At 57.8% G+C, this 25,569-nt stretch overlaps 2 protein-coding genes across 2 annotated transcripts in view; one reads left to right on the forward strand and one right to left on the reverse strand.

Moving 5' to 3' along the window:
• PRR12 (proline rich 12) overlaps positions 1–17,501 on the forward strand; it is a 31,835-nt gene extending 14,334 nt beyond the window's left edge. Inside the window, exons 5-15 of the mRNA XM_071420704.1 lie at positions 333–403; positions 720–1,222; positions 3,611–3,939; positions 6,678–6,794; positions 8,426–8,556; positions 10,050–10,252; positions 12,584–12,709; positions 12,781–12,878; positions 13,996–14,124; positions 15,065–15,160; positions 16,061–17,501. Coding sequence (XP_071276805.1) covers positions 333–403; positions 720–1,222; positions 3,611–3,939; positions 6,678–6,794; positions 8,426–8,556; positions 10,050–10,252; positions 12,584–12,709; positions 12,781–12,878; positions 13,996–14,124; positions 15,065–15,160; positions 16,061–16,201 — 1,944 coding nt within the window. The 3' untranslated portion in view covers positions 16,202–17,501. The remainder of the gene's footprint in view (positions 1–332; positions 404–719; positions 1,223–3,610; positions 3,940–6,677; positions 6,795–8,425; positions 8,557–10,049; positions 10,253–12,583; positions 12,710–12,780; positions 12,879–13,995; positions 14,125–15,064; positions 15,161–16,060) is intronic.
• Positions 17,502–21,363: 3,862 nt separating this feature from the next.
• On the reverse strand, positions 21,364–22,980 carry LOC139586961 (maestro heat-like repeat-containing protein family member 6). The gene is made up of 5 exons (XM_071420703.1): positions 22,884–22,980; positions 22,663–22,764; positions 22,352–22,454; positions 22,138–22,197; positions 21,364–21,672 (listed from the first exon to the last, which is right to left on the reverse strand). Exons 1-5 carry the CDS (start codon positions 22,956–22,958, stop codon positions 21,539–21,541), a joined length of 474 nt encoding a protein of 157 aa, XP_071276804.1. The 5' UTR covers positions 22,959–22,980; the 3' UTR covers positions 21,364–21,538.
• Positions 22,981–25,569: the final 2,589 nt, after the last annotated feature.

A 25,569-nucleotide genomic window follows, 5' to 3' on the forward strand; every position in this document is an offset into this window, starting at 1 on the left:
AACCAGTATCCCCCTTTTCTCTCCCCACAGATCAAACTGGGGCTGTCTGAGGGGGTTAGGATCGGATCAGGGGTTTTCCCAGTACAAACCAGTACAAACCAGTATAACCAGTACCCCATTTCTCTCCCCACAGATCAAACTGGGGCTGTCTGAGGGTGATGATGGTTGGATCAGGGGTTCTCCCAGTACAAACCAGTACAAACCAGTATAACCAGTACCCCTTTTCTCTCCCCACAGATCAAACTGGGGGTGTCTGGGGGTGATCAGGCATTGATCAATGTGTCTCCCAGTATAACCAGTATAACCAGTATCCCCCATTTCTCTCCCCACAGATCAAACTGGGGGTGTCTGGGGGTGATGATGGTTGGATCAGGGGTTCTCCCAGTACAAACCAGTATAACCAGTATCCCATTTCTCTCCCCACAGATCAAACTGGGGCTGTCTGGGGGTGATCAGGGGTTGATCAATGTGTCTCCCAGTACAAACCAGTATAACCAGTATCCCCCATTTCTCTCCCCACAGATCAAACTGGGGGTGTCTGGGGGTGATCAGGGGTTGATCAATGTGTCTCCCAGTATAACCAGTACAAACCAGTATAACCAGTATCCCTTCTCTCTCCCCACAGATCAAACTGGGGGTGTCTGGGGGTGATCAGGGGTTGATCAATGTGTCTCCCAGTACAAACCAGTATAACCAGTATCCCATTTCTCTCCCCACAGATCAAACTGGCCGTCTCCAAACCCGAGCCCGCCCCTCCCCCTGCGCCCCCCGGCGCCCCCCCCCCCGTTCCCGGGGGTCCCCGAGGCGCCCCCGGAGCCCCCCCAGAGCCGCATGAAGCAGAAGCTGCGCGAGGTAGAGGAGAAGCAGCCCGAGATGAAGTCGGGCTTCATGGCCTCCTTCCTGGACTTCCTCAAATCCGGGAAGCGCCAGCCCCTGCCCCCCAGCCCTTCCAAGCCCCCCAAAGTGGGGACCCCCCAGAATTTCCCTCTGGGGGGGTCGCTGGAGGCGGGGGAGGGCGGCGAGGGGCTGGTGATGGCCGGGTGCCCCTCGCCCTGCAAGCGCCTGGACGAGGAGCTCAAGAGGAACCTGGAGACGCTGCCCTCGTTCTCCAGCGACGAGGAGGACTCGGTCAGCAAGAACCAGGACCTGCAGAAGAGCATCAGCTCGGCCATCTCGGCCCTGGACGAGCCCCCCGAGCGCAGGGAACCCCCTGAGGCACCAGGTGAGAGAGATACGGAGCTGCCAGGACCTGGGGATGGGAATAGAGAGCATAGGGAGCTGCCAGGACCTGCCAGGGGCTCATAGAGAGCTGCCAGGGGCTCATAGAGAGCATAGGGAGCTGCCAGGAGTTCATAGGGAGCTGCCAGGACCTGCAGCAGAGCATCGGCTCCATCATGAATGAGCCCCCTGAGCGCAGGGAACCCCCTGAGGCACCAGGTGAAAGGGGTACCCACCTGCCAGGACCTGGGGATGGGGCATAGAGAGCACCCAGGGGCTCATAGAGAGCATAGGGAGCTGCCAGGACCTGGGGCTGGGTCATAGAGAGCATAGGGAGCTGCCAGGAGTTCATAGGGAGCTGCCAGGGGTTCATAGAGACCTTCCAGGACCTGCCAGGGGTTCATAGAGAGCACCCAGGGGTTCATAGAGAGCATAGGGAGCTGCCAGGACCTGCCAGGGGCTCATAGAGAGCACAGGGAGCTGCCAGGACCTGCAGCAGAGCCTCAGCTCTGCCATGAATGAGCCCCCCGAGCACAGGGAACCACCTGAGGCACCAGGTGAGACCTCCCAGGACCCTTAGAGAGCATCCAGGACCTTCCAGGACTTCATAGAAACATTCCAGGACCATCCAGGGGTTCATAGGAACCTTCCAGGACCTGGGGCTGGGTCATAGAGAGCACCCAGGGGCTCATAGAGAGCACAGGGAGCTGCCAGGACCTGCAGCAGAGCATCAGCTCAGCTATGAATGAGCCCCCCGAGCGCAGGGAACCCCCTGAAACGCAAGGTGAGAGAGATACGGAGCTGCCAGGACCCTTAGAGAGCAGCCAGGACCTTCCAGGAGTTCATAGAAACCTTCCAGGACCTTCCAGGAGTTCATAGAAACCTCCCAAGACCATCCAGGGGCTCATAGAAACCTCCCAAGACCTTCCATGGGTTCATAGGAACCTTCCAGGACCCATAGAGATCTTCCAGGGGTTCATAGGGACCTTCCAGGACCTTCCAGGGGCTTGTAGAGACCTTCCAGAAGTTCATAGAGAACATCCAGGGGTTCATGGTGACCTTCCAGGACCTGCCAGGGGTTCATAGAGAGCACAGGGAGCTGCCAGGACCTGCAGAAGAGCATCAGCTCCATCATGAATGAGCCCCCCGAGCGCAGGGAACCCCCTGAGGCACCAGGTGAGACCTGCCAGGACCCTTAGAGAGCAGCCAGGACCTTCCAGGGGTTCATAGAAACCTTCCAGGACCATCCAGGGATTCATAGGAACCTTCCAGGGGTTCATAGAGAGCATAGGGAGCTGCCAGGAGTTCATAGGGAGCTGCCAGGACCTGCAGAAGAGCATCAGCTCTGCCATGAATGAGCCCCCCGAGTGCAGGGAACCCCCTGAAACGCAAGGTGAGACCTGCCAGGACCTTTAGAGAGCAGCCAGGACCTTCCAGGAGTTCATAGAAACCTTCCAGGGGTTCATAGGGACCTTCCAGGACCTTCCAGGGGCTTGTAGAGACCTTCCAGAAATTCATAGAGAACATCCAGGGGTTCATAGAGACCTTCCAGGACCTGCCATGGGTTCATGGGGACCCTCCAGGGGTTCATGGTGACCTTCCAGGACCTGCCATGGGTTCATAGGAACCTTCCAGGAGTACATAGGGATCTTCCAGGACCTGCCAGGTGTTCATGAGGACATTCCAGGGGTTCTCAGGACCCTTCTAGGACCCTTCCAGGACCTGCCAGGGCTCTCCATGACCCTTCCAGGACCTGCCAGGGGTTCAAAGGCACCATCCAAGGGTTTATGAGGATGTTCCAGGGGTTCCTAGGACCCTTCTAGGACCTTTCCAGGACCTGCCAGGGGTTCATGGGGACCCTCCAGGGTTTCATGGTGACCTTCCAGGACCTGCCAGGGGTTCATGAGGACGTTCCATGGCTCTCCATGACCCTTCCAGGACCTGCCAGGGGTTCATGAGGATGTTCCATGGCTCTCCATGACCCTTCCAGGACCAGCCAGGGGTTCAAAGGCACCATCCAAGGGTTTATGAGGATGTTCCTAGGACCCTTCTAGGACCCTTCCAGGACCTGCCAGGGGTCTCCATGACCCTTCCAGGGTTTCATGGTGACCCTTCCAGGACCAGCCAGGAGTTCATGAGGACGTTCCATGGCTCTCCATGACCCTTCCAGGACCAGCCAGGGGTTCATGAGGACGTTCCATGGCTCTCCATGACCCTTCCAGGACCTGCCAGGGGTTCAAAGGGACCATCCAAGGGTTTATGAGGATGTTCCAAGGACCCTTCTAGGACCCTTCCAGGACCTGCTGGAGTACCCATGACCCTTCCAGAACTTGCTATGACCCTTCCAGGACCCCCCTAACTCTGTTTCTCTGGTTTTATTTCTCTTTTCCAGCCGCCCCCCCCCCGGAGGATCCCCCCCCTTCCCCTCCCCCCGCCCCTCCCGAGCCCCCCCAGCCCGAGGCCGCCCCCGCTCCCCCCCCCGCCCCGGGCACCCCCCCGGCCGCTCCCGGGGCCGCTCCCGTTCCCGGGGGGTCCCCGAGCCCCCCGGGGGGGTCCCCGGAGCCGCCCGAGCCCCCCGAGCGCCCCCTGCACCTGGCCCAGAAGCAGGGAACGGCCGCCGTGTGCGGGGACACCAGCGACGAGGAGGAGAGCGGCGGGGAGGGAATCTTCAGGGAGAGGGACGAGTTCGTGGTCAGGGTGGAGGACATCCCTGCCCTCAAGGTGAGACTGGGAGGGACTGGGATAGACTGGGAGGGACTGGGATATACTGGGAGGGACTGGGATAAACTGGGAGGGACTGGGAGGCGAAGAGAGGGGAATGGGAGTGAGGACATGGCACTGAGGAAAGGCACTGAGAGGCACTGGGAGAGACTTTGAGGACAGTGAGATGGACTGGGAGGGACTGGGAGGGACTGGGAGGGGACTGGGATAGACTGGGAGGGACTGGGAGGCAAAGTGAGGGGAGTGAGAGGCACTGGGAGTGAGGACATGGCACTGGGAAAGGGACTGGGAAGCACTGGGAGAGACTTTGAGGACACTGGGAGGACACTAGGATGGACTGGAAGGGCACTGGGAGTGAACTGGGATAAACTGGGAGGGACTGGGATGAACTGGGAGGGACTGGGGACACCAGCGCCGAGGAGGAGAGCGGGGGAGAGGGAACCTTCAGGGAGAGGGACGAGTTCGTGGTGAGGGTGGAGGACATCCCTGCCCTCAAGGTGAGACTGGGACTCACTGGGAGGGACTGGGATAGACTGGGAGGGACTGAGAGGGACTGGGAGGCAAAGCGAGATGAGTGGGAGGCACTGGGAGTGAGGACATGGCACTGGGAAAGGGACTGGGAAAAGGACTGGGAGGCACTGGGAGAGACTTTGAGGGCAGTGAGATGGACTGGGATAAAGTGGGAGGGACTGGGACAGCACTGGGATGGACTGGGAGTGAGGACATGGCACTGGGAAAGGAACTGGGAGGGACTGGGAGGGACTGGGGACACCAGTGACGACGAGGAGAGCGGGGCAGAGGGAATCTTCAGGGAGAGGGACGAGTTCGTGGTGAGGGTGGAGGACATCCCTGCCCTCAAGGTGAGACTGGGACTCACTGGGATATACTGGGAGGGGAGTGGGAGGGGGCTGGGATAGACTGGGATAAACTGGGAGGGACTGGGAGGGGACTGGGAAGGACTGGGAGGGGAGTGGGAGGGACTGGGAGAGACTTTGAGGACACTGGGATGGACTGGGATAAACTGGAAGTCAGGACGTGGCACTGGGAAAGGAACTGGGATAAACTGGTAGGCACTGGGAGAGTGTGGAGAGTGCTGGGAGAGACTTAGAGAGCACTGGGATGGACTGGGATAAACTGGGACAGGAGTGGGAGGGACTGGGAGAGACTCCACTCACGGAACTGGGATTGAACTGGGATTGAACCAGGATTGAACTGGTGTTAACTGGGATTGAACTGGGATTGAGCTGGGGTTGAACTGGTGTTAACTGGGATTGAACCAGGATTGAACTGATGTTGAACTGGGATTGAACTGGTGTTTAACTGGTGTTTAACTGGGATTGAACTGGGATTGAACTGGTGTTAACTGGGATTGAACCGGGATTGAACCAGGATTGAACTGGTGTTAACTGGTGATTAACTGGGATTGAGCTGGTGTTAACTGGTGATTAACTGGGGGAATTTGGGGGGTCTGGAGGAGGATTTGGGGCAGAATTTGGGGTTTTGGGGGTTTCCTGTGGCCCTGGATGGGTCTGGATGGATTTAGGGTGGATTTAGGGTGAATTTTTGGGGTTCTGACCCCCCAAATCTTCCCCCGTTGGCGCTGCAGACGGGCCAGGAGCCGCCGCTTTTGGGGGATTTTTGAGCAATTTTTGGGGGATTTTTGGGCGAGTTTTGGGGGATTTTTGGCATTCCTGTGACCCTGAATGGCTCTGGATGGATTTGGGATGGTTTTGGGGTGAATTTTTGGGGTTCTGACCCCCCAAATCTCCCCCCAGCTGGCGCTGCAGACGGGCCGGGAGCCGCCGCTTTTGGGGGGGATTTTGGGGGATTTGGGGGGATTTTGGGGGGATTTTTGGGGTTCCTGTGACCCTGAATGGCTCTGGATGGATCTGAGTGGATTTAGGATGGATTTGGGGTGGATTTAGGGTGGGTTTAGGGTGGGTTTAGGATGGATTTTTGGGGTTCTGACCCCCCAAATGTCCCCAGCTGGTGCTGGAGATGGGCCAGGAGCTGCCGCTTTTGGGGGATTTTGGGGGGATTTTTGGGGGGGATTTTTGGGGGATTTTTGGCATTCCTGTGACTCTGAATGGCTCTGGATGGATTTGGGGTGGATTTGGGGTGAATTTTTGGGGTTCTGACCCCCCAAATCTCCCCCCAGCTGGCGCTGCAGACGGGCCAGGAGCCGCCGCTTTTGGGGGGATTTTGGGTGATTTTGGGGGATTTTGGGGGGATTTTTGGGGTTCCTGTGACCCTGAATGGCTCTGGATGGATCTGAGTGGATTTAGGATGGATTTGGGGTGGATTTAGGGTGGGTTTAGGGTGGGTTTAGGATGGATTTTTGGGGTTCTGAACCCCCAAATCTCCCCCCAGCTGGCGCTGCAGACGGGCCAGGAGCCGCCGCTTTTGGGGGGATTTTGGGGGATTTTGGGGGGATTTTTGGGGTTCCTGTGACCCTGAATGGCTCTGAATGGGTCTGAGTGGATTTAGGATGGATTTGGGGTGGATTTAGGGTGGGTTTAGGGTGGGTTTAGGATGGATTTTTGGGGTTCTGACCCCCCAAATGTCCCCAGCTGGCGCTGGAGATGGGCCGGGAGCCGCCGCTTTTGGGGGATTTTTGAGCAATTTTTGGGGTTCCTGTGACCCTGGATGGCTCTGGATGGATTTGGGATGGATTTGGGGTGGGTTTAGGGTGGATTTAGGGTGGATTTTTGGGGTTCTGACCCCCCAATCTCCCCCAGCTGGCGCTGCAGACGGGCCGGGAGCCGCCGCCCATCTGGAGGGTGCAGAAGGCGCTGCTGCAGAAATTCACCCCCGAGATCAAGGACGGGCAGCGCCAGTTCTGCGCCACCAGCAACGTGAGTGGCACCCCAAAAACACCCGGGGGCACCCCAAAAACACCCGGGGGTACCCCAAAAACACCCGGGGATACCCCAAAAAAAACCCGGGGATACCCTAAAAAAAACCCCAAACCTGTGGGGACAACCCTGAGCTGAAAAACCAGGCCCGAAATCCAGGGTGTGTCACTAAAATCTGAGATTTTCCCCTAAAAAACATCAAAATTTCCCTAAAAATGGGGGATTTGGGAGCTCTCTCTGAATTTTGGGGTGCCCTAAAAATGGAGGGACCCAGAAAGAAAACCCCAAAGCTGTGGGGACAACCCTGAGCTGGAAAACCCCACCCCAAACCCAGGGTGTGTCACTAAAATCTGAGAAAAAAACATCAAAATTTCCCTAAAAATGGGGGATTTGGGAGCTTTCTCTGAATTTTGGGGTGCCCCAAAAATGGGGGGACCCCAAAAGAAACCCCAAAAACTGGGGGGACAACCCTAAGTTTGGATATCCCACCCCAAACCCAGGGTGTGTCACTAAAATTTGAGTTTTTCCCCTAAAAAACATCAAAATTTCCCTAAAAATGGGGGATTTGGGAGCTTTCTCTGAATTTTGGGGCACCCTAAAAATTGGGGGACCCCAAAAAATGCAGGGGACACCCCAAAAAAACCCCAAACCTGTGGGGACAACCCTGAGCTGAAAAACCAGGCCCTAAACCCAGGGTGTGTCACTAAAATCTGAAATTTTCCCTTAAAAAACATCAAAATTTCCCTAAAAATGGGGGATTTGGGAGCTTTCTCTGAGTTTTGGGGCACCCCAAAAACTGTGGGAACCCCAAAAGAAACCCCAAAAACTGGGGGGACAACCCTGAGTTTGGAGATCCCACCCCAAACCCAGGGTGTGTCATTTTGGGGGTATTTTTGTGTATTTTGGGGTGGATTTTTGGGGGATTTTTGTGTATTTTGGGTTAATTTTGGGGGGATTTTGGGGGATTTTGAGGTGTTTTGGAGGGGATTTTGGGGTGCAGAAGTTTTGGGGTGCCCCTGACCCCCCATTTTTACCCCTCCCCCTGCAGTACCTGGGGGATACCTGGGATAGTTTGGGGTGGATTTTTGGGGTTTTTTTTGTGTATTTTTGTGTATTTTGGGGTTAATTTGGGGGGGATTTTGGGAGGATTTTTTTTTTTATTTTTGGGGTGCAGAAGTTTTGGGGTGCCCCTGACCCCCCATTTTTGCTCCTCTCCCGCAGTACCTGGGGGGTACCTGGGATGGTTTGGGGTGGATTTTTGGGGGGATTTTTGTGTATTTTGGGTTAATTTTTGGGGATTTTGGGGTGTTTTGGAGGGGATTTTGGGCTGCAGAGATTTTGGGGTGCCCCTGACCCCCCATTTTTGCCCCTCCCCCGCAGTACCTGGGATGGTTCGGGGTGGATTTTTGGGGTAATTTTTTGGGGATTTTGGGGTGGATTTTTTGGGGGGATTTTGGGGGTAATTTTTTTGGGATTTTTGGGGGATTTTTGTGTATTTTGGGGTGGATTTTTGGGGTATTTTTGTGTATTTTGAGGTAATTTGGGGTGATTTTTTTTTTATTTTTGGGTATTTTGGGGTGCAGAGGTTTTGGGGTGCCCCTGACCCCCCATTTCTGCCCCTCCCCCCGCAGTACCTGGGCTATTTTGGGGATGCCAAGCACAGGTACCAGCGGCTCTACGTGAAGTTCCTGGAGAACGTCAACAAGAAAGATTACGTGAGAGTGTGCTCCAGGAAACCCTGGCACCGGCCCCTGGCACTCAGGTACACCTGGGGACACCTGGGGACATGGGGACACACCTGGGGACACACCTGGGCACACCTGGGGACATGGGGACAGTGAGGGTGTGCTCCAGGAAACCCTGGCACCGGCCCCTGGCACTCAGGTACACCTGGGGACACCTGGGGACACCTGGGGACATGGGGACACCTGGGGACACACCTGGGGACATGGGGACAGTGAGAGTGTGCTCCAGGAAACCCTGGCACCGGCCCCTGGCACTCAGGTACACCTGGGGACACCTGGGGACACCTGGGGACATGGGGACACACCTGGGGACACACCTGGGGACATGGGGACACACCTGGGGACAGTGAGGGTGTGCTCCAGGAAACCCTGGCACCGGCCCCTGGCACTCAGGTACCCCTGGGGACACACCTGGGGACACCTGGGGACATGGGGACACACCTGGGGACATGGGGACAGTGAGGGTGTGCTCCAGGAAACCCTGGCACCGGCCCCTGGCACTCAGGTACACCTGGGGACACACCTGGGGACACCTGGGGACACACCTGGGGACACCTGGGGACATGGGGACACACCTGGGCACACCTGGGGACACACCTGGGGACATGGGGACACACCTGGGGACACACATGGGGACAGTGAGGGTGTGCTCCAGGAAACCCTGGCACCGGACCCTGGCACTCAGGTACACCTGGGGACACACCTGGGGACACACCTGGGGACACACCTGGGCACACCTGGGAGTACTTGGGGACACCTGGGCACACCTGGACTCACCTGGACACACCTGGGGACACTTGTGAAGACCTGTGGGCACACCTGGGCACATCGTTGGGTACTTGGGCACACCTGGGCACACCTGGGGGCAGCTGGGGACACCTGAGACACTTGGGGTTCACCTGGGCACACTTGAGGACACACCTGGGCACACCTGGGAGTACTTGGGGGCACCTGAGGGCACACTTGGGGACACCTGGGGGCACACCTGGACACACCTGGGGACACCTGTGGGTACTTGGGGACACCTGGGCACACCAAAACACACCTGGGCACACACCTGGGGACAGCTGGGCACACACCTGAGCACACCTGGGGACACCTGTGGGCACACCTGGGGACACCTGTGGGTACCTGGGGACACCTGGGAACACCAAAATACATCTGGGGACAGCTGGGGACACCTGGGCACACCTCTGGGCACACCTGGGCACACCTGGGCACACCTGTGGGCACACCTGGGCACACCTGTGGGTACCCGGGGACACCTGGGGACACCTGTGGGCACACCTGGGCACACCTGTGGGTACCTGGGGACACCTGGGCACACCTGTGGGCACACCTGGCCACACCCCCCTCTAACCCCTCCCCCTTTTTTTCCCCTCCCCCAGGAGACAAACCCACCCCAAACCCAGCGCCCCCAAACCCCCTCCCCCCCCCCAAACCCGAGCCTGCGGAAAAACCCCAAAAATCGGAAAAAACCCCAAAAACCGAAAAACCCCAAAAAGCCGAGAAACCCCCCCGGAACGAGGCCGCCCCTCCCCCCCCCCGCGCCGGCCGCGGGGCCCCCCCGGGCCCCCCCCGGCCCCCCCAAGGCCAAACCGAAGCCCCCCAAGGTGAAGGCGGAGCCCCCCCCCAAAAAGAGGAAAAAATGGCTCAAGGAGGCGGCGACGACGTCGGAGTCGGAATCCAGCGGGGACCCCCAGAGCGAGGAGGGTGAGAACGGGGGGACCCCGAAATTTGGGAGGGGCAACCCAAAAATTTGGAGGGGGGGACCTCAAATTTGGGGGGAGAAAAACCCCAATATTTAAGAGGGGGGAACCCAGAAATTTGGGGGGGGAACCTGAAATTTGGGCGGGGTAAGAACCCCGAAATTTAAGAGGGGGAACCCGAAATTTGTGGGGTGAACCCCAAATTTTGGGGGGAGGAGACCCAGAAATTTGGGGGGGGGAACTCAAAATTTTGGGGCGGGAACCCGAAATTGGGGGGAAACCCCGAAATTTGGGGGGAGGGGATGCTGAAATTTGGGGGGAGAACCCCGAAATTTGGAGCGAGAGAACCCGAAATTTAGGGGGGGGGAACCCGAAATTTGGATGGGGGGGAGCCCAGAATTGGGGGGGAGCCCAAGTTTGGGGAGGGGGGACCCCAAGATTTGAGGGGGGGGCGAATCTGAAAGTTTGAGACCCCGGATTTGGGGAGGGGAACCCCAAATTGGGGAAGGAGGACGTGAATTTGGGGAGGGGGGGGGATCCTAAATTGGGGAGGGTAACACGAATTTGGGAGGGGGACCCCAAATTTTTTGGGGAGGGGGAACCCCAAGTTTGAGGACGGGGAACCTCGAACTGGGGAGGGGGGAATCCCAGATTTGGGGAGAGAACTCAGAAATTTGGGAAGGGAACCTCGGGATTGAGGAGGGGGGACCCCAAGATTTGACGAGGAAACCCCAAAATTTGGGGAGAGAACCCAGAAATTTGGTGGGCTGGAGGGGAACCCTGAAATTCAGGGAGAGGACCCCAAAATTTGGAGCCAGGACCCCGAATTTGGGGGGGGACCCCAAAATTTGGGGAGGGAAACCCGAAATTTGGGGAGGGTTGGGAAAGAAATTCCAAAATTTGGGGAGGGCACCTGCTCTGCCTTAAATGGGCGTGGTTCCCTTAAAGGGGTGTGGCTCTCAAGGAGGCGTGGCTCTCCCTTAAAGGGGCGTGGCTCTCCCTTAAAGGGCCGATGCGCCTTTATAACGGGGATGAGTCTCCAAATTGTGGGCGGGGTTTTTCCTCTTTTTGGGGAGGTGGGCGTGTCCCTGTGCCCCTCCCCTTAAAGGGCCAGCACTCCTTTAGAACAGGGGTGTGTTTCCAACTTGTGGGTGGGGTTTTTTCCTTTTTTGGTAGGTGGGTGTGTCTTCCCTTAAAAGGCCAGCACTCCTCTAGAACAGGGGTGTGTCTTTGAGTTGTGGGCGGGGTTTTTTCCTCTTTTTGGGAGGTGGTCAGGTCCCTGTGCCACTCCCCTTAAAGGGCCAGCGCTCCCTTAAAAGGGTGCGACTCTCAAAGGGGCGTGGCTCTCCCTTAAAGGGCCAGCGGCGGGGTTTGTTCCTCTTTTTGGGGATGTGGGCGTGTCCCTCCACCTCTCCCCTTAAAGGGCCAGCACTCCCTTAAATGGGTGTGCCTCTCAAAGGGGCGTGGCTGTCCCTTAAAGGGCCAGCGCTCTTTTATAACAGGGGTGTGTCTTCAATGTGTGGGCGGGGTTTTCCCCCTTTTTGGTAGGTGGGTGTGTCTTCCCTTAAAGGGGCCACACTCCTTTATAACTGGGATGTGTCTCCAAATTGTAGGCGGGGTTTTTTCCTCTTTTTGGGAGGTGGGCGTGTCCCTGTGCCCCTCCCCTTAAAGGGACAGCGCTCCTTTATAACGGGTGTGTTTCCAAATTGTGGGCGGGGTTTTTCCCCCTTTTTGGTAGGTGGGTGTGTCTTCCCTTAAAGGGCCAGCGCTCCTTTAGAACAGGGGTGTGTTTCCAAATTGTGGGCGGGGTTTTTTCCTCTTTTTGGGGGTGGACGTGTCCTTGTGCCCCTCCCCTTAAAGGGCCAGCGCTCCTTTAGAACAGGGGTGTGTTTCCACCTTGTGGGCAGGGTTTTTTCCTTTTTTGGGAAGTGGGTGTGTCTTCCCTTAAAGGGCCAGCGCTCCTTTATAACAGGGGCGTGTCTTCAACTTGTGGGCGGGGTTTTTTCCTCTTTTTGGGGGTGGGCGTGTCCTTGTGCCCCTCCCCTTAAAGGGCCAGTGCTCCTTTATAACAGGGGTGTGTCTCTGAGTGGTGGGCGGGGTTTTCCCCATTTTTGGGAGGTGGGCGTGTCTTCCCTTAAAGGGCCAGCGCTCCCTTAAAAGGATGTGACTCTCAAAGGGGCGTGGCTCTCCCTTAAAAGGGCGTGGCTCTCCCTTAAAGGGCCAGCGCTCCTTTAGAACAGGGGTGTGTTTCCAAATTGTGGGCGGGGTTTTTCCCCCTTTTTGGGAGGTGGGCGTGTCCCCGTGCCCCTCCCCTTAAAGGGGCCGTGTCCCGCAGAGCGGGCCCCGCCGGGGCGGGTGCTGAACACGCGGGCCATGAAGGAAATGTACCGGAGCTACGTGGAGATGTTGGTCAGCACCGCCCTGGACCCCGACATGATCCAGGCCCTGGAGGACACCAACGGTGAGCCCCGCCCCTCCCCCCCTCCCGGGGACCCCCCAAAAGCTGCCCCTGACCCCCCCGTGCCCCCCCAGATGAGCTGTACCTGCCCCCCATGCGCAAGATCGACGGCATCCTCAACGACCACAAGAAGAAAGTGCTCAAGAGGGTGAGCCTGAACCCCAGCCTGCAGGTGAGGGGGGCTGGGGGGTCCTGGGGGGCTTGGGGGAGGGTCCTGGGAGGGGATCTGGGGGGTTTGGGGCATCTTGGAAAGGATCTGTGGGGTTTGGGGAGGGATCTGTGGGGTTTTAGGAGGGATCTGTGGGGTTTGTGGGACCCTTGCAGGGATTTGGGGTGTTTGGGAGGGGATCTTGGAAAGGATCTGTGGGGTTTGGGAGGGATCTGTGGGGTTTTGGGGGCCCCTGGCTGGGATCTGTGGGGTTTGGGCAGGGATCTGTGGGGTTTGGGGGGAATCTGTGGGGTTTGGGAGGGATCTGTGGGGTTTTGGGGGCCCCTGGCTGGGATCTGTGGGGTTTGGGGGGGTCCTGGGAGAGATTTGTGGGGTTTTGGGGACCCTTGCAGGGATATGTGGAGTTTGGGGAGGGATCTGTGGGGTTTGGAGGGTCCTGGCAGGGATCTGTGGGGTTTGGGCAGGGATCTGTGGGGTTTTTGTGGGCCCTGGCCGGGATCTGTGGGGTTTTGGGGGGGGATCTGTGGGGTTTTGGGGGGGTCCTGAGAGGGATTTTTGGGGTTTTGGGGACCCTGGCACTGATCTGTGGGGTTTGGGGGGGATCTGTAGGGTTTGTGGGATCCTGGCAGGGATTTTTGGGGTTTGGGGAGGGATCTGTGATGTTTTGGGGGCCCTTGCAGGGATCTGTGGGGTTTGGGGGCCCCTTGCAGGGATCTGTAGGGTTTGTGGGATCCTGGCAGGGATTTTGGGGGTTTGGGGAGGGATCTGTGGGGTTTTGGGAGGGATCCGTGGGGTTTGGGGACCCTTGCAGGATTTTTGGGGTTTTGGGTGCCCCTTGCAGGGATCTGTGGGGTTTGGGCAGGGATCTGTGGGGTTTGGGGGCCCTGGCACTGATCTGTAGGGTTTTGAGAGGGATCTGTGGGGTTTGGGGGCCCCTTGCAGGGATTTTTGGGGCCCCTTGCAGGCACCCGAGTCTCCAGGGCCGTCAGTGCCAGGGCCTGGGGGGATCCGTGGGGTCTGTGGGGCCGGGGGTGACCTGTGGAGCTCAGGTGACAGCGGTGACCCCTGTGTGACCCCTGTGTGACCCCGTGTGACCCCTGTGTGTCCCCGTGGCTGGCAGGAGGCCCTGCACACGTTCCCCCAGCTGCACGCAGAGCCCGGCGAGTCCCTGGTGCGCCTGCGCCCGGGCGGGGACCCCTACAACCGCAAAACGCTCAGCAAGGTCAAGAGGAGCGTGGGCAAACCACAGGTACGGGATTGGGGGGGTCCTAAATGGGGTTTGGGGGGGCCTAAATGGGGTTTGGGGGGTCCTGGGGGGTCCTAAATGGGGTTTGGGGGGTCACAGGTGAGTTTTGGGGGTACCAGGTGGGGTTTGGGGGGTCCATGGGATCCCTACAACCACAAAACGCTCAGCAAGGTCAAGAGGAGCGTGGGCAAACCACAGGTACGGGATTGGGGGGGTCCTAAATGGGGTTTGGGGTGGCCTAAATGGGGTTTGGGGGGTCCTAAATGGGGTTTGGGGGGTCACAACCCCAAAACGCTCAGCAAGGTCAAGAGGAGCGTGGGCAAACCACAGGTACGGGATTGGGGGGGTCCTGGGGGGGCACAGGTGGGGTTTGGGGGGTCCCAGGTGGGGTCTGGGAGTCATGAGAAGGATCCAAGGTGGGATTTGGGGGGTCACAGGAGGGGTTTGGGGGGTCCTAAATGGGGTTTGGGGGGTCACAGGGGGGTCACAACCCCAAAATGCTCAGCAAGGTCAAGAGGACCATGGGCAAGCCCCAGGTACGGGGTCACAGGTGGGGTTTGGGGGTCCCCAGGTGGCTTTGGGGGGCTCCCAGGAGATCCCCAGGAGGGTTTGAGGGGGTCTCAGGTGTGTCTGGGGGTCCCAGGGAATCCTAGGTGGGGTTTGGGGGGGTCTCAGGTGGGTTTGGGATCCCCATGTGGGTCTGGGGGTCCTGGGGGGTTCCCAGGTGGGTCTGGGGGTCCTGGGAGGTTCCCAGGGGGGTCTGGGGGGTCTCAGGTGGCTCTGGGGTTCCTGGGAGGTTCCCAGGTGTGTTTGGGGGGTCTCAGGTGTGTCTGGGGGTCCTGAGGGGTCCCCAGGTGTGTCTGGGGGTCCCAGGGGATCCTAGGTGGGGTCTGAGGGGTCTCAGGTGGCTCTGGGGGGTCCCTGAGCTCCGCTGTCCCCGCAGGAGTTCAAGGTGGAGGTGGAGAAGTCGTTCCTGTACACGCTGTACCACTCCCTGCACCACTACAAATACCACACCTTCCTGCGCTGCAAGGACGAGGTGAGGCCACCTGGGGGTCACCTGTGTGTCACCTGTGTGTCACCTGGGCCACCTGTGTGTCACCTGTGTGTCACCTGTGTGTCACCTGGGCCACCTGGGCCATCCCCCTGTCACCTGGGCCACCCCTCTGATCCCCCACATCACTTCTCTGTCCCCTCACGCTGGCCACCCCACTGACCCTTCCCCACCCCTCTGCCCATTCCCTGTCCCTCTGTCCCCTCCCCACCCCTCTGTCCCCTCCCCGCTGACCGTTCCCTGTCCGTGTGTCCCTGTCCGTGTGTCCCTGTCCCTCTGACCGTTCCCTGTCCGTGTGTCCCCTCCCTGTCCGTGTGTCCCTGTCCGTGTGTCCCTTCCCCCTGACCGTTCCCTGTCCGTGTGTCCCTGTCCGTGTGTCCCCTCCCTCTGACCGCTCCCTGTCCATGTGTCCCCTCCCTGTCCGTGTGTCCCCTCCCTGTCCGTGTGTCCCTTCCCCCTGACCGCTCCCTGTCCGTGTGTCCCCTCCCTGTCCGTGTGTCCCCTCCCTGTCCGTGTGTCCCTGTCCGTGTCCCCTCCCTCTGACCGTTCCCTGTCCGTGTGTCCCTGTCCGTGTGTCCCGTCCCTCTGACCATTCCCTGTCCGTGTGTCCCTGTCCGTGTGTCCCCTCCCTCTGACCGCTCCCTGTCCGTGTGTCCCTGTCCGTGTGTCCCCTCCCTCTGACCGCTCCCTGTCCGTGTGTCCCTGTCCGTGTGTCCCTGTCCCACTGACCGCTCCCTGTCCGTGCATCCCGTCCCGCTGACCGCTCCCTGTCCGTGTGTCCCTGTCCGTGTGTCCCTGTCCCACTGACCGCTCCCTGTCCGTGTGTCCCCTCCCTGTCCGTGTGTCCCGTCCCTCTGACCGCTCCCTGTCCGTGTGTCCCCGCAGACGACGGCCATCGAGGGCCGCGCCGAGGACCTGGGCCAGGAGGAGGTTGTGCAGCGCTGCATGCGCAACCAGCCCTGGCTCGAGCGCCTCTTCGACTCCTTCAGCGACCTCCTGGCCCAGGCGCGCGCCAAGTGCGCCTGAACCCCCCCCCAAAACGGGGATCCCCCCCCCCGGCCCCCCAAAAAACCGGGGTGACCCCCCCGGGATGGAGCGGGGACAACGCCGGGACAAGGACTGAACCTCCTGCCACGGGGATGGACGGACGGACGGACGGAGCTGCCGGGATGGGGACACATGGACCCCCCCAACCCCACAGTGGGACACCCCAAAATACGGGGGACACCCCCCTAAAGTGGGGACACCCCCCCCCCTAAAAGATGGGGACCCCCCCTTCCCCAAAAACGGGGTGACAGCGCCGGGATGGAGGGGGGACAAGGACGGAACCTCCCGCCATGGGGACGGAGCTGCCGGGACGGGGACACCAATGGGGGGGAGACCCCCAGAAAAATACGGGGACCCCCCCCCCCCAAAAACGGGGATCCCCCTAAAAATGGGGGGACCCCTCCCAAAAGATGGGAGATTCCCCCCCAAAATGGGGTGAGAGCCACAGAACAGCAGCGGGGACAAGGACTGACCCTCGTGCCATGGGGACACCAATGTGGGGGAGACCCCCCCCCCAAAAATACGAGGACCCCCCCCCCTACAATATAGGGACCCCCCCCCAGAATATGGGGACCACCCCCAAAATTTGAGAACTCGCCCAAAATCGGGGATCCCCCCCCTCCAAAAATGAGGTGACCCCCCCAGAATGGCAGAGGGGACAAGGTCCCACCATGGGGACACCAATGTGGAGGGGGCGCCCCAAAATGTGGGGGGACCGCCCCCCAAAAAAAATTGCACCCCAAAATATGGGGGGACCACCCCCCAAAAAATTGGGACCATCCCCAAAGTCCCTCAAAATGGGAAAATGGGGGGGGGGTTTGGGATAAGGATTGAAGCTCCTGGGATGGGAGTGGGGAGATACCTGAGACCCCCCCCCACCAGGGCACCCCAAAATTCGGGGGGGGGGTCCCCAAAAATGGGAGGGGGAATCCCCCCCCCCAGGAATTGGGGGATCCCCTGGGGGTGGGAGGGCGCCCCAAAAATGAGGACACCCCAAAAACGGGGACAGCTCTGGGGGAACCCCCCCCCCATTTCCTGACAGGGTTGGGGACCCCCCCAGGTGACAACGACCCCCCCAAAATTGGGGGACACCTCCCCCCACGAGCTGCACCCCAAAAATGGTGACCCTCCCCCCCCCCCCCTTTGAGGACAGCCCTCCCCCCAAAATTGGGGCACCCCCTTTTTAGGGACCCCCCCCCAAAATCACCCAGCAGGGTCCGTGTGTCCCCCTCCCCCTTTTTCTCTGGGGTGGGGGGGCACAGATACAGGGACCCCCCCCCCCCCCCAAAAAATAAAAAGAGAGGTGTCCCCACCCCCACCCGAATCAGGGGGTCCCCCAAAAAACGCCCCCCCCGGCGGAGCCCCCCTATTTATATATATGTATAAATGTCTATTAGCAGCCCCCTCTCTCCGCCCGGGGGGGGCCCCAAGTTTGGAGGGGGTCCCTAATTTTTTTTGGGGGGGGGGGCGCCCCAACATCGGTGTCCCCCTTGGGCTCCCCCAAAATCCCAGGCAGCCAACAGGGTTTTTTTGGGGTGGGGGGGGGGGTCCCCCCAAAATTTGCCCCCCCCCGCCCTTTCCGGGACCACCCCTCACCCCCCCCTCGAGGGGAAGCTGTACATAAATTTGGGGGGGGGGGGGTGGGGGGCTCATGGGGGGGGTCCAAAATTGGGGTGGGGGGGGGGGCCCTGCCAAGGGATGGGGAGGGGTCCCCAAAATCACCATCAGCCCCCCCCACCCCCCCTGCCGAGCTATTTATTGCCAAGTTACCCCCCCCCCCCCCGGATGAATTTGGGGGGGTTAAAAGGGAGGGGACAACCCCCCCCCCCCACCCCCCCCTCCCTCCCCGGGATTTTGGGGGGTGCGGGGACCCCCCCTTATCCCCCCCCCCCCCTTCCCCACCCGGGATTTTGGGGAGGGGGGGGTCTGTAAATAGTGTATATGGTCAAAGTCTCTATGTATCATATTGTATTTGCCCCCCCAACCCCCCCCGGGGGTCGCATTTGCCCCCCCCCGGGGCAGTTCCCCCCCCCTCCCCCCCCGGGGCATTTATACCCCCCCAGGGGTACATTTACCCCCCCCTCCCCCCCCCTTCTGCCCCAAAATTTGCCCCCCCTGGGTGGGGTCAAATCTCCCCCTCCCCAGGTGTCCAACACACAACCCCTCCCCCACCGTGGGGGGCTTATTTCCTCCCCTCCCCCTCCCAATTTGGGGGGGGGGGGGGCGCTTCTCTCCTTTCCCCCCCTCCCCCTCCTCCACCCTCTCCCCATTTTTTTGTTCATTTCGGGGTTTTTTTTAATTATTATTATTATTATTATTATTATATATATTGGGGCCCCTCCCCCCCACTCTTTCCCCCCTTTCCCTCCCCCCCCCCCCCGCGGGGTTTTTGGGGGGGTGGGGGGGGGGTTTGAGGGGCCCCCCCCGGTACCCCCCCCATTTTCTACGGTGTATCGTGACGGGCGTGTCGTGGGTGTTGCCGAGACCTTTTTATCGTTCCCGAGGCTCCGCGAGTTTTTTTGGGGTGAAAAAAGGGGAATTTGGGGAGGTGGGGGGGTGGGGAGGGTCACGATTTTTGGGGGGGGGGGAGGTCACACAATTTGGGGGGGTGGGGGTCAGATCTGTGGGAGTCACTCAACTGTGGTTTGAGGGTCCCATAATGGGGGTCCCGTTTTTGGGGTGGGATGTCAGATTTTAGGGTTCACCATTTGGGGAGATTGTGAAAATAGAGCTCAGATTTTGGGGGGGTTGTGTGAGTTTGGGGGGGGCTCAGTCTCGGGGTTGAATTTTTTGGGGGGAGGTCGCACAATTTGGGGGAGTCTCATGATTTGGGGAGGGGGTCTGAGATTCCCAAAATACAAATACACAATACAGGACCCCCCAAATTCCCACAGAATCCCCTGCAAGGATTTGCTGTGCCCATGGCAGCTTTAAGGAATCCAAGCACTCCAGGGCTCTTTTTCAATCATTTTCCTCACAATTTTCCCTTTTTTACTCACATTTCCCACCCTTTTCCCCTCAAGTTTCCCATCATTTTTCCTCTCATGCTTCCCACCCTCCTGTCCCTTCACATTTCCCATCATTTTTGGCCTCATGGTGTCTGCATTTTTTCCCTTTCTCTTTTACACCCATTTTTCCTCCTCTTTCCTGTCTTTTTCCCCTCATGTTTCCTTCCCTTTTCTCCCCTCACTTTTCCCACCATTTCTCCCCTTCTGTTTCATCCCTTTTTGTCCTCTCATTTCCCATCATTTTCACTCAAATTTATTGTCCTTTTTACCTTCAATTTGCTGCCTTTTCTCCCCTCACGTTTCCCGCCCTTTTTCTCCTCACATTTCCTTCCCTTTTCTCCCCTCACATTTCCCACTTTTTCTCCCCTTCTGTTTCATACCTTTTCATCCTCTCATTTCCCATCCTTTTCCCTCAGGTTTATTGTCCTTTTTGCCTTCCGTTTGCTGCCTTTTCTCCCCTCACATTTCCCCCAATTTCTTCCCTCACGTTTCCTCCCTTTTCTCCCCTCATGTTTCTCGCTCTTTTTCCCCTCACATTTCCTTCCCTTTTCTCCCCTCACATTTCCCACCATTTCTCCCCTTCTGTTTCATCCCTTTTTGTCCTCTCATTTCCCATCATTTTCACTCAAATTTATTGTCCTTTTTACCTTCAGTTTCCTCCCTTTTCTCCCCTCACGTTTCCCGCTCTTTTTCCCCTCACATTTCCTTCCCCCTTCTCCCCTCATGTTTCCCACCATTTCTCCCCTTCTGTTTCAAACCTTTCCTTCCTTTCCTTTCCCTCCTTTTCACTCCACTTTATTCTCCTTTTTCCCTCCCATTTCCCACCTTTCTTTCCCCTCATGTTTCCCCCCCTTTTCTCCCCTCACGTTTCCCGCTCTTTTTCCCCTCACGTTTCCTTCCCTTTTCTCCCCTCACATTTCCCACCATTTCTCCCCTTCTGTTTCATACCTTTTCATCCTCTCATTTCCTGTCCTTTTTGCTCAAGTTTATTGTCCTTTTTGCCTTCCGTTTGCTGCCTTTTCTCCCCTCACGTTTCCCGCCCTTTTCTCCCCTCACATTTCCCCCCCTTTCCCCCTCACATTCCCCACCATTTTCTCCCCTCACATTTCCCGCCCTTTTCTCCCCTCACATTCCCCACCATTTTCTCCCCTCACATTTCCCCCCTTTTCTCCCCTCATGTTTCCCCCCTTTTCTCCCCTCATGTTTTCCCCCCTTTCCCCCTCACATTTCCCGCCCTTTTCTCCCCTCACATTTCCCACCTTTTCCTCCTCACTTTTCCCACCCACAATTCTCACTTTGCCCCCACCAAGTTCCTCTGCAAGCTTTAGCATAATTGCTTCCAAATTCTTTCAAAAATAGTGAACTTAATCCATAGGTAGAGCTACCTCTATGGTGCAGTCCTTATCAACTCTGTAGTCAATTTAAGTAAGCTCGTTATTTCGTTTAAAAAGATAATATATATCAAACTAATATATATAATAGACATTAACAATATTTATTTAATATATTCATAACATATATTCCTAATGTATATATTTTCCTAAAATACCTAATATATATTAATAATATATATATGTTACTAATATATACAGGTTAGTAACATATATATATATATAATTTATCTACCTTGTTCACTTATATAAATTATATCTATAAAGTAATTAATTTTAAAGAATTATAGGGGCTTCAGAGCGGTCTGTGGCTGGGCTTGGATCCAACCACACCGACTCCTCCCCGAGGATTTCAGAGAGCCAGGTCCGGGCACTGAGGATCCTTCTCTGTGGCCTGCAAAATTTCAGATATTTCAGAATATTTCAGGTTCTGTGACAGAAGCAGAGCCCACACGAGCCCAAAAGGACCAGCAGATGCATTGGGGCCATGTGGCCACCACAGCTCCTCTTACCTTCCTGCCAACAGATGGACTTGGAGGGCTGCTGAGGCCATCCAGAGCCATCAATCAGCTTTTTGTGTCTTGAGTGCCTTGAAAAGATGTCCCAGGAGCTTCCCCAGGACCAGGATCTGGATCTCTGTCCTCATTTTGACCAGCCTGGGCAAGGCAGGAGGAAGAGCAGAAGGGCTGAGGGTGGGCAGGAGCTCCAGGGGTGATTCCAGCCCACCTCAGGGGCTGTGGGAATGGATCCCTATCGGTCATGGCTGTGCTTTGAGAGGGCCTTCAAAAGCCAGGGCATCCTTTGCATGATGATGATGATGACGATGATGATGATGATGATGACGATGACGACGATGATTCAGCAGGTGTTGGAGTTGGTGTCCCTGGCAAGCCCAAGATGTGAAGGTCCCTCTCTGCTCAGTGGCACCAGCAGCACAGCCGGCGCAGGGTTGATTCTTGCTGATCACTCAGGGCCCTGAGGATCAGGCTGGTCTGAGCTGCCAGGGCACGGATGGAGGGATCCTCGTCTTGTGCTTCCATTCTGCCAAGTTCTACAACAAAAATGGAGCCCGGATGAGGCCTTGTTGGAAGTGTTTCCCTCCCTTTTTTTCCCCTCACGTTTCCCTCCCTTTTCTCCCCTCACCTTTCCTACCCTTTTCTCCCCTCACCCTTCCAGCCCTTTTCTCCTCTCACCTTTCCTACCCTTTTCTCCCCTCACGTTTCCCTCCCTTTTCTCCCCTCACGTTTCCCTCCCTTTTCTCCCCTCACATTTCCCCCCCATTTCTGCCCTCACCTTTCCTACCCTTTTCTCCCCTCACCTTTCCTACCCTTTTCTCCTCTCACCTTTCCTACCCTTTTCTCCCCTCACGTTTCCCTCCCTTTTCTCCCCTCACGTTTCCCTCCCTTTTCTCCCCTCACGTTTCCCTCCCGTTTCTCCCCTCGCATTTCCCACCCTTTTCTCCCCTCACATTTCCCTTTATTCCCCTCATCATAATCCCCCAAGGCTCCCCACTCACTGGAGAGGACGGCAGCCATGGTCTCCTTGTTCCGCTCTGTCAGGTGCCGCGCAGCAAGCCCTGGGCACAGAGCTCCATCAGCCCCTGCTCCTCATCAACATGGCCGCCCTGCCCTCCCCTCAGCAGCCCAGGGCTGGAACCAGCCAAGGTGGCCACCAAAGCCACCTGTGATGGCAGGGAGGGCCCAAGAGGGACCCTGGGGACTGGGACTCACCATAGAACCTGAGGGCCGCCTCTCGCAGCGGGGCCTGAGGGCTCAGCAGGTAGCGCTGGCTGTCCTGCACAAATTGTTCAGCCCTGCTGCTCTCCTTGGCCAGCTGGAGAGAGGACAGAGGTGTGGGCATTTGTCAGAGCAGCCCCATGGCTCAGAGGCCTCCCTCATCCCAGGGACATGGAGGGGACATGGAGGACATGGAGGAGGCTCCTGTTCTTGAGCCAGGGGCGAGGGTGCAGCTCCAGGCTTTGGGCCCACGTGCAGAGCTCACATCCCTCCCATCCCTCTCCCAGCCTGGGGCTCATCCTCACCAAGCACTCGCCCATCTTCCATAGCTGCTCTTTCTGTGCCAGCTCCTTCAGCTCTTTCCACTTGAGGAGCTCTGCTACAGCCACAAGGGCTGCCTTGGAGGCCTGGGGGACAAAAGCTGTGAGGTGGCACCAGGGCCTGTGGAAAGAGCCCAGGCCCCAATGGCCGGGACCCCTGAGGGGCGTCAGTGACCATCTCTGGGCCGCTGCTCAGACATTGGTACCTTGGCCACGCTGGGGGCCTGGTCACTCATGTGAAGAACAAGCTGGACCAGGGGCTTCCATGACTTTCTCCTCATGGCTTTCTTGTCCCTCCATGTGGTTTTGCCCAGCAGCTCTCTGAAGAGGGAGATGGAGCGCTCCCGCAGACACTCTTCCTCCTGGTTAGGGAGGAGGAGAGGTCAGCTTTGCACACAGCGGTTTCCTGCCTGCGGCCAGGAGGGGCTGAGATGAGGTTTCCTGCCCTTTTCTCCCCTTAAATTTCCTTCCTTTCTCTCCCTCCCCTCACTTTTCCCACTCTTTTCCCCCTCATGTTTCCCTTTTCCCCTCACCTTTCCTGCCCTTTTGTCCCTCCTGTTTCCCGCTCTTTTCTCCTCTCACATTTTCTGCCCTTTTCCCCTCACATTTCCCCCACTTTTCTCCCCTCACATTTCCCCCACTTTTCCCCCTCACGTTTCCCTCCCTTTTCCCCTCACACTTCTCTCCCTTTATCTCCCCTCACATTTCCCTCCCTTTTTCTCCCCTCACCTTTCCCTCCCTTTTCTCCCCTTCACATTTCCTGCCCTTTTCTCCCCTCACCTTTCCTTCCCTTTTCCCACATTTCCCTTTTCCCTTTACCTTTCCCACCCTTTTCTCCCCTCACCATTCCTGCACTTTTCTCCCCTCACGTTTCCCTCCCTTTTCTCCCCTCACCTTTCCCTCCCTTTTCCCCCCTCATGTTTCCCTCCCTTTTCTCCCCTCATGTTTCCCTCCCTTTCCCCACATTTCCCTTTTTCCCCTTACCTTTCCTGCCCTTTTTCCCCCTCACGTTTCCCTCCCTTTTTTCCCCTCACATTTCCCACCCTTTCTCCCCTCCCCTTCCCCACCATGTTGAGACCAAAGTCCATGCTCCAGGCTCCCAACCCAGAGCGGAGAGAAGCCCAGCTGGGCTGCAAAGCCCAGAATCCATCCCAAGAGAGCCCAGGGGAGCAGGACCTGCTCCCAGTGCTGCTCCCAGGGCCCCTCTGCAGGCTCAGGCTCAGCCTTACCGCATCAAAGAGGCTGCAGAGCCTGTGCACGGCCTTCAAAGCCATGCTGCTGGCCTCTTTCTTCTTCAGCTGCCCCAGAATGTTGTGGATGGTGCCCAGGGCCATCGCTGAAATTTCCCAAGACCAATGTCCCAGGAATTTCAGCATCTCGGGCAGGAGGTTTTTCATTGTTTTTGCCTGCGTACAAGACGGTTTCCGTTCTGTGAGAATTTCTGGGCCTGCTCAGCTCCCAAAACAGCCACCAGGCCACACCATGGCAGGCAGGGCGTTCAGAGCAGTCACCCCAGCATCTGACTCCCAGCCCAACCAAGCCACCATCTCCTCTGAGACCTCAGAGTCCAGGTGCCACATTCTGCCCCTGACAGATGCCTGCTCACCGTCTCGGCGCTCTCCGACAGCGTCTCCAGAGCCCTGAGCACCAGAGGGACCATTTCCATCTTTGGTGAACTCAGAAGGCTCAAGTTCTTGTAGAGTGGCCTTATTCCATCCGCCAGCATGTTATCGTTGGCCAGCACCTGGGAAACAAGCAGCAGAGAGCTGGCAGGGCTCCCCTGGCACGGCTGAGGGCGAGGGCACGGGGCCTTTTCCCTGCGGACTCACGTATAAGAAAGCCAGGCATGACTTCTGCTCCGCCGTGAAGATGTTGCCGTGCCAGATGTGGACTTGGACCTGCAGCTCCTTCAGAACCTTCTCCAGAGTCTGGCGCGCAGAGAACATGGCCGTCCACAGACCGACTTTGTCACTGCAAGGCAGAGCGCCGTCAACACGGCGGCCTCGGCTACCACCGCCCTGCCTGGCCTTGGGTGCCCTTGGGTCTGGCAGCCCCAATCTCCCCACAGGGAAAAAGCTCTCCAGGTGGTCAGGGCCAGTACCTGAAATCCGGTGGGGCCTCCAGAGCTGTCGTGATGACCTTGTCAGGCCAGTTATTCACCAGGAAGACGATGAGGGAGTGAAAGCTGTCAGCGGTTGCTGTGTTTTTCTTGTTACAATACTGAAAGATGTGTCTCACAACCTTTGGCACCTGCAGGGAACACAGGTCACGGTGGTGTTGCTGTATCTTGGGCTGCCCTGCCCATCCCTTTGTCAGGATTTAAATAATGCAGTTAACTCATCTCAAAGCACTGCCAAAGAAGGAAAATCTGACATCAAATAAGTCACCACACCAGGCACAGATGGCAAAAAGGTGTTAATTCCCGATCTGAACGGAGGTTTGGAATCAGCACCCTGGACACAATGCCAGGGAAAAGCGCAGACAGCACCAAGAGCAAGAGCAGGTGAGGCAGATCTGGCTAAGCTGCCTCCAGGTGGCTTCAGGAGCGTCCCTTTGAGAGGGAGGGAGGGAGGCAGGAACCTGACAGGGCTCAAGGGCAAAGCAATCCCAGCACAGGTCACTTACATCCGTCAGCCACATCTCAGGGCAATTCATGGCCTCCTCCAGAAACTCCCCCGGCCCATCCTTGTTCATGAGGTTGGAGCGTCCCAAGATCTCGATGGCCTCAAGGACGACTCCTGTCCTCTCATCTGGCGCGAGGTATCTCCCAAAGGCCTGGGGCAGGAAGGAAGGGAGCAGAGGCCAGTGCCAGCCAGTGCCTTTTCCTCCCTCATGTTTCCCATCCTTTTCTCCCTTAACTTTTCCCTCCCTTTTCCCCCTCACATTTCCCCC

Source organism: Agelaius tricolor, unplaced genomic scaffold (genome assembly GCF_023055355.1).
Source record: "Agelaius tricolor isolate 1412-34295 unplaced genomic scaffold, bAgeTri1.0.p SCAF_156, whole genome shotgun sequence".
In the NCBI taxonomy this organism is placed as follows: Eukaryota; Metazoa; Chordata; class Aves; order Passeriformes; family Icteridae; genus Agelaius; species Agelaius tricolor.

Coding starts and splice junctions, on each gene's coding strand:
- LOC139586961 (XM_071420703.1), bottom strand. CDS start 22,958: ATGAGGAGAAAGTCATGGAAGCCCCTGGTCCAGCTTGTTCTTCACATG. Junction 22,765..22,883: donor AGGCCCCCAGCGTGGCCAAG/GTACCAATGTCT, acceptor TTTGTCCCCCAG/GCCTCCAAGGCAGCCCTTGT. Junction 22,455..22,662: donor GGAAGATGGGCGAGTGCTTG/GTGAGGATGAGC, acceptor TCCTCTCTCCAG/CTGGCCAAGGAGAGCAGCAG.